This window comes from Bos javanicus, chromosome 11 (assembly GCF_032452875.1).
Source record: "Bos javanicus breed banteng chromosome 11, ARS-OSU_banteng_1.0, whole genome shotgun sequence".
NCBI lineage: Eukaryota > Metazoa > Chordata > Mammalia > Artiodactyla > Bovidae > Bos > Bos javanicus.
In genome coordinates, this window is record NC_083878.1 from 28,717,358 (window position 1) to 28,725,608 (window position 8,251).

At 44.8% G+C, this 8,251-nt stretch overlaps 1 protein-coding gene across 1 annotated transcript in view; it reads left to right on the forward strand.

The window, feature by feature from the left end:
• The window catches only part of EPAS1 (endothelial PAS domain protein 1), a 92,255-nt gene extending 89,809 nt beyond the window's left edge, over nt 1-2,446 (forward strand). The window contains exon 16 of the mRNA XM_061432252.1: nt 226-2,446. Coding sequence (XP_061288236.1) covers nt 226-377 — 152 coding nt within the window. The 3' untranslated portion in view covers nt 378-2,446. The remainder of the gene's footprint in view (nt 1-225) is intronic.
• Nucleotides 2,447-8,251: the final 5,805 nt, after the last annotated feature.

Here is an 8,251-nt window from a genome sequence, read left to right on the forward strand (position 1 = left end):
GGGCTATCTGCTGGGTCCCTGCTCCGAGCACGGGGTAGGTGACTAGGGAAAGACAACACTGAAGAGTGAAATGAGGGCTGCCCCACTGTGCCCCGGAGTCAGGAAAACTGGAAGCGCCTCCTGCTCTGTGAACCCGCTGCGTCCCTGCTAGCCTTTTAGGGAACAGACCCTCCCCCACACGGTTGATGCAGGGCTTTTAAACGACAGCACTCTCTCTCTGTTCAGGCATGGCAAGCCGGCTGCTCGGACCCTCGTTTGAGCCCTACCTGCTGCCGGAACTGACCAGATATGACTGTGAGGTGAACGTGCCTGTTCCGGGAACCTCCACGCTCCTCCAAGGAGGGGATCTCCTCCGAGCCCTGGACCAGGCCACCTGAGCCAGGGCCGCCCGCCAACAGGCACCCTTCCCACGCCGTCCCACCAGCTTCACGTTCTCCGTCTGTTTTTTGCAACTAGGTATTTCTAACACCACCACACTTTTTACAAGATATACTCACCTGGCAAACTTGTCCAGGTCACCGAGTAGTGGCCTTTTTCTGAAGATGCTCACTTTATTATCCATATTTTTAAAATATAATTGTTTTACCTATGTTTTGCTCTGTCAATGGAAATGTTCTTAAATTTTATAAGATTTTTCTTTCCCCAAATCCTAATTTATAATATTCATGGGTCTCTCTCACACACAAACAATATTCATATTAACAAGTTTGGTGTATGTGTGTTCTCCTTTCGGGAAAGCTTTGGCTTCATTTAACTAAAACTAGATTTTGTTGTTGTTGCCAAAGAGAAACAAAATAATCTTGCTTTCTAAGCTTGATTTTTGGCCTCTCTCAGCCCTTTCTTTTTTAAAACTAATCACTGTATTGTAAATGTCTATCTTTTTTTTTTTTTTTAAGCCAACTCTCTGCTCTAATTTTGATATGACTTTTGGGGGTAAAAAAGGAAATGAAATGTGAAGGGTAAACTCCATTGTGTGTGGTTATCTATGAAAGTTGCACAGTACGGCTTTTCTTAAACTGGTGTTTTTCCCCTGCATTTGGTGGATTTTTTTTTAATTATTATTCAAAAGCATAACTGAGTTTTTTAAGAAAAAAATTTATATCTGGGTTAAGTGTTTATCATATATATGGGTACTTTGTAATATCAGAAACGGAAATGGAATCCTGCTCACAAAATCACTTTAAAATCTTTTTTAAGCTGTTTGATCTTCTTTTTCCTGATGTTGCTGACACTGCAGAATTGTACAGAACTCCCACGGGCCTGTACTAACCTTGCTCAAGGTCTCTCGCTGTTGGCTTTTTGCTTTCAGGATATGCCATAGGCGTGACAAATAATCCAGAAAGTGGAATCATTAAGTGGGAGCATTGCGAGCTGTCTTCTCCTTGTGTTCCATATGTATTTTGTATGTATGTATGTATGTATTATTATTACTGCCAAGAGGGTCTGATGGCACGTCAGGGGTTGGGGTGGGACGATCTAAGGGAGGGGAAGTGCTTTAACTCTTTTTAAGATTTTGTTGCCAGCCCTTCAAGTGCACTGAGCTATGTGACTCTAATGGTCTTTCATGTGGCACATTTGGATACTTCCAGAACTACCATGAGGTGGTTTAGATGGGAATTCACGATACGGTGCAGATTCAGAAACAGTACAGTGATCCAGTGCACGTCCCGCTCACCACCTTGGAGCCCATGGAGTTGAACCGGGGGTGGGGTGAAGGTGTAGAAAGGGGGCCCTTGGTCCTGACCAGCCTCATCCTCATGCCCCTTCCCAATGGGGCCAGGCCCTCAGATCACCCTGCAATGTCAAGGTGCAGCAAGCAGACCTCCGGGGATGGCCCCTGGGCCTCCTTGAGGTCTGTCTGTTCCCAGAAGTGACGTATAGAGGTAGGAGGCACTGCAAACAGTCTCCTAAAAGTGCCTTGTAACTCCCCAGTAAGAGGGACAGTATCACTTGTTTCAGAATACTAGCCACATGGAACTCTTCCATCATGGGTAAACGACCAAGTTTCTAGAAACACACAAAGCAAAACACAGCAAACCGAGAATCTGGTAAGCCTGGATGAACTTACTGCCCAAAACAAAACAAAATTTAAGTTTCACAAGAAAAAATTACCTAGTCACTGTGTCGCCCAGATTGTCCTTTAGCACCGCAGCCTGCCTCACGCACAGTGGGCGGCACAACCTGAAGGGCTACTGACGTGTAAGCGCTGGTGTTTGATTTTCTGTTTGCCTCAGCATTAAGGGCATTTTACCCTTGCAGTTTTACTAAAACACTCTGAAAAAATATTCCAAGCTTCATATTAACCTTATCTATCAACATAATGATTTCGTGAACATTATTATTTTGTCAAATTCCTACTGACAATGTTATTACTATATGGGAGCTTAACTTTATAAGGAAATGTATTTTGACACTGATATCTTATTAAAGTATTCTGATCCTACCACTGCTGGTGGCTTTTGTTTTTGGTGGATTGATCATGGGCTGCACCATTATAAAGTCAACTATTGAGTAGTTTACAGAAAATGAACATGGGCACTGATCTTTGGGAGACAACTGACAGGAAGCTGGATGAAGGAAAAAGAGGCTATTATTAAACCTTTCCAACTGTCTAAGACCAGGAAGCCATGCTACATCATCCATATTTCTGCAGGTGTTGTTCTCTCTGCCACAGGCCCCTTTTTCTGTATTCTAGGAGGGCACCAAGAAAAGAAGTCATGGTCCCTGCCTTCAGAAAATTACGGGAAGGATTTTGAGAAATAAAAAAAATTTTTAATGCAGGTGGCTTAGGAGTAGGTGGCTTCCCTGCTAAAGAATCTGCCTGCAATGCAGGAGACCTGGGTTTGATCCCTGGGTCAAGAAGATCCCCTGGAGAAGAAAATGACAATCCACTCCATTATTCCTGCCTGGAAAATCCCACAGACAGAGGAGCCTGGCGGGTACACTCTGCACTCACGCAGTCATTTCAGTGTGTCCGACTGTTTGCGACCCTGTGGACTGTAGCCCACCAGGCTCCTCTGTCCATGGGATTCTCCAGGCAAGAATACTGGAGTGGGTTGCCACTTCCTACTCCAAGGGATCTTCCCGACCCAGGGATCTAACCTGCATCTCTCATGTCTCCTGCATTGGCAGGTGGGTTCTTTACCACTGTGGGGTCGCAGAGAAACACAACTGAGCGACTAACACTCAGGAGTAGGTGTGTGCCTACGTGGCCAGGTGTGCAGGAGCAGCAGCCTGCAAGAATTAACAATAAATCAGCCACTGGGGTTCCTCCTGACTCTAAATACATTCTCCTCCAGGCATGCAAAACTCACCTTCCCAGAGCTTACCTTGCCTAACAGCCTCCAGATAAGAAGTCCCTCTTTTGAGGGGTGGGGACATGCAGACCCAAAGCTGAGGAAGGAGGCAGCCCCTCTTGGTGAAGAAGGGCCAGCCCTGGCTCCCTGTGATCCGAGTAGGGCAGAATTTACCCTCTCCTGAAGCATGGTCTCTAATGAAGATTTCAAACTGGAGTTGAGGGGTGAAGTGTGGGTTTCGCTAGAGATACAGTGCAGGCCCATTTCCTTCACAACATACAAGATTCAACCCTCTGTAGCCCTGTTCTCCTCAGTCCCTGCCCACCCTCTGCTTTATGTGAAAAAGAACTTTTATTCTTTTTGGCCACATTGCAAGACACATGGGATCTTAAGTTTTCCCAATCAGGGATTGAACCCATGCCTCCAGCATTGGAAGCACAGAATCTGTTTTTTTTTTTTTTTTTTTTGAGGGGGAGGGGGCTGCAGGTTAACCAGGTTCTTCCTGTCTTGAGGCAGTGGTGTCCCCATTAAGACAGCAGTACTGGATGTACTAGTCCCAGATGGACTCAAGGTGCTAAAATCGGCCTGGAAATGATGTAGCCCAAACTTGTCATCTATTTTTTCAACCTCTTCATTCTAGAGATGAGAACACTGAGGCCCAGGGAGACAAAGGGACTTGCCTGCTGTCACATGTGAGTGAACAGCAGGGCTGGGAGCAGAACCCAGGCCAGCATCACAGGGACTGAGGCCAACTTCACCACACGCGAAGGGGACCACGTCCTTGCCCCATGACATCAGGTCTCAATCTCTCAGCCAGTGCACAGGCCCTTCCCACCCACAGCCCTTCCCTCTGCCATCTCACAGTCCCCGGCCTCTGTCTCCCCCGCAGGGCACTTTCAGTTCCTCTAAAATGATCACTATCACAGCATCACCCCATTTCTTCAAATTATTCCTTTGAGCTCAGTGGCCCTTGGAGGAACTGCTTGGCCTCTGTGATCTCAGTGAAAACTAAACCACCTCCTTCATTTCTAGACTGAAGCTTCCTTGGCCTCCCAGACCCCAGGAAAAAAGGGTTTTGAAGTACTTCTCTACCCACACCCTACCACACACACAGCAGAGTTTTTTTTTTTTTTTAATGATACTTATTTGGTAAAGTCATGGTCTCTCCAAGAGTTTACCAGCTAGTAGAGGAAACCACCCTGGCTAACTCAGACTCCTGTATGCCTGGGTATGAGGAAGCCCACGGCCCACAGTTTCCCAGGCAGTCCTAGTCACAGACATCACATCTCAACACCCTCCCCCTCAGTGTGCTTGTACACACTGAACCCCCATCTCGGGTTCAGAAAACAAGAATCTTACAGATACAAATGAGCCTTCGGTTGCTTTAGGGTGAACCCTCGGTCCTGGGGAAGTTCAGAGGAGGCCAGGACAGATCAGTGTGGACCCGAGAAATGGAGAACCCCCCCAATCAGACCTGGGAAGAAAAAGGATGCAGAGGAAGGTGGGGGATCATTCTAGGAGATGTGGATTGGTACGGGGACAAAGGCACAAAGTCAGAATGAGCAGTACATGCAGGAAACCCTGGGAGCAGGCGGCACCAGGAACTGGGATGGAAGGAGGATAGGAAGTGGGGGTGGGGGGCAGCCTGGCCACTCCCAGCACCCGTCTGGAGTCACACAGACCTGGATTCAAACCCTGCCTCTTATGCTTCTAGCCAAGTAACCTTGGGGAAGCCCCTTCATGTCCGATAGCCTGTGTCTGCTTTCCTGTGAAAGGAGTGTGATAACAGTTCCTACCTTGTAGGGGTGAGGCTGGAGATACGGATTTGGGGGTTGCCCGTAGGGTAACTACTTAAATCCCTGAGACTGGATGCACTATACCTGGGAGGTAAGAGCATAGAGCAAACAATAGAGCCTTAAGATAGAGCCCTAACCATGGCAGTGCTGGTAGAAGTCTGGGAGAGGAGGAGACAGCAGGGAGGCTGGTGGAGTAGCAACAGGTAGGAAAAAAAAAAACAATAAGATTTCAGGGATTCCCTGGTGGCTCAGTGGTAAAGAATCCACATGTCAGTGCAGGAGACACAGGTTCAATCCCTGGTCCAAGAGGATCCCACATGCAGCGCAGCAACTAAGCCCATATGCCACAACTATTGAACCCACGCACCGTGACTACAGAAGCCCGATCACCCTAGAAGCCCGTGCTCCACAAGAGACGCCACCGCGATAAGAAGCCAGCACGTTGCAACTAGAGAGCAACCCTCACTCACCACAACTAGAATAAAGCCCACACAGCAACCAAGACCCAGCACAGCCGAAAATGAATGAATGAATTAAAAAAAAACAGGATTCCAGTATTCCAAATGCCAAGAGAAGACAGTTTTTTTCAACAAGTAGGAATAGTTAACTGGGTTTCACACTTAACTGAAAGGTCAGGCAAAATGAGAAGGAAAAAAATGACTCTGGGGTTTGGCAATATGGAGATCATCATTGACCTTGACCTACTGTATAGCACAGTATTACTATACTAGGGAACTCTACCCAATATTCTGTGATTGCCTATATGAGAAAAGAATCTAAAAAAAGGAATGGATATATGTAAATATATAAAATGAATCATTTCGCTATACACTTGAAACTAACACAACATTGTAAATCAACTATCCTCCAATAAAATTAAAGTATAAAAACTAATAAACAACAAAGGCCTACTGAACAGCACAGAGAATTATTTTCAATACCCTTTGATAAACCACCATGGAAAAGAATATGAAAAAGAATGTATATATATGTATATATATATAACTGAATACTTTGCTGTGCAGCAGAAATTAGTACATTGTAAATCAGCTATACATCAATAAAATAAATTAAAAAAAAATTTCCCTGTGAAGGGAAGCAGAGAAATGGAGTGGAGTTGGCAGAAGGGGTCAGGGGAAGTTTTTCTTAAACACTTAATGAACTTTTACTTTAGAATCATTTTAGATTTACAGAAAAATTGCAAGAATATTAGAGTTCCTGCACTGAGTTACCTCTGTCGCTAACTTTTCTATGGCACTTTTATTACAACTAAGGAACCAATATTGGTATTATGTTTCTTATTATATAGAATCTATATTTTATTCAGACTTCTTTAGCTTTTACCTTTTATTCCTATTCCAGGATGCCATCCAAGAGACCACGTTCTATCTAATTGTCATGCGTCCTTCAGCTTCCCTAGACTGACAGCTTCATGGTGGTAGTGGTTTAGTCGCTAAGTCATGTCCAACTCTTGCGACCCCATGGGCTGTAGCCCACCAGGCTCCTCTGTCCATGGGATTCTCCAGGCAAGAATACTGGAGTGGATTGCCATTTCCTTCTCCAGGGGATCTTCCCGACCCAGGAATCCAACCCAGGTCTCCTGCATTGCAGGCAGATTCTTTACCGACTGAGCTATGAGGGAAGTCCTCATATGAGGACTCATACGAGCTATGAGGGAAGACAGCTTCATGGTCCACCATAATCCCATCATAAGTCCACGGTCCATTATTCAGACCTCCTGTATTGTTGATGACCTTGACAGTTTCGAGGAGTGCTAGTCAGATATTCTTACAGAATAGCATGCTTCAATGTGGATTTGTCTGATGCTTTTCTCATGGTTAGAGAGAGGTTGTGGGTTTGAGGGAGGAAGACCACAAGGGTGCCATTGTCATCACCTCATATCAAGAGTAACATACTCTCAATGTGACTTATCACTGTTGATGTTAATCTTGATCACTCAGCTGAGATCACGTTTGTCGGAGTGCTCCACTGCAAAATTACTGATTTTTTAGGGGCAGTTTTTTAAAGATGAGCTATATTAGGGAATGTTTGTGTTGTGATGGCAGAAAGGAATGTTTCTAAGAAACTATTATGATAGACCATGAAAATGAAACTGTGTGAGAAGGGAAGAAAAAATATGAAGAGGTTGATGGCCAGTGGAGAAAAAGCAGGCTCAGTGAATTAGAGGTCCTAATGAGGTCAAAGAGAAGTCAAAGTGAGGTGTAGAGAAAAGGAATCATGCAGACAGTCATGGTCAGAGGAGGGGAAACTTAAAATTGGGGCATCATATATACTTACACATGACCCAGCAATACTACTTCTAAGTATTTATCTTAAAGAAATGAAATTTTTAAATTTACACACAAAAAAATCTGCCCACAAATATTTAGAGCAGTATTATTTGTATTCACCACAAACTAGAAACAACCCAAATGTCCTTCAACAGAAGTATGGATTTAAAAAAAAACAACTGTACTTCATTGATAGCATAGAATACCACTCAGCAATCAAAAGTTAACATGTTTGATTCAGGTAGCAACATGCATGAATTGCAAAAGTATTGTGTTGAGTAAAAGAAGGCAGTATCAAAAGATTCATTCTATGTAATTCCATTTATATGACATTCTGGAAAAGGCAAAAATAAAGGAACAGAGAAGAGATCACTGGTCGCCAGGGGCTAAGGGTGGGAGAAGTCTGAATATAAAGGGAGAGCACGGGGATTCTTTGGAGTACGGAACTGTTCGGTAGCCTGTCCATAGTGATCATTACAAGAATTCATGCATGTGCAAGAGCCACAGAACTGTACATCAGAAAGAAAAATGTTACTGTATGTAAATTTCTTTTTAAAATAAAAGCAAAATTTGAGATTTCAGAGGCAGCTGAAATAACACATCAGAGAAGGTGAGAGGAAGTAGGGAGACAGGATGTTGTCAGGGTCATGAGGTGGGTGTTATGGAGACACTGCTCGTAAAGGTAAAGGAGAGACACGCACTGAGAACTGAACCACCGGAGGCCGAGGTTGACGGCTGAGGAGAAGCAAACGTCCAGTCACATGAGCAGAGGGAGAGGGAGGAGAAGGGGCTGTGGGAGGGGGACAGGGTTAGGGTTAGCTGAGAGCCAGGCTCCAGTTCAAGAGGAAACTGATGATGCGTTCAGAGA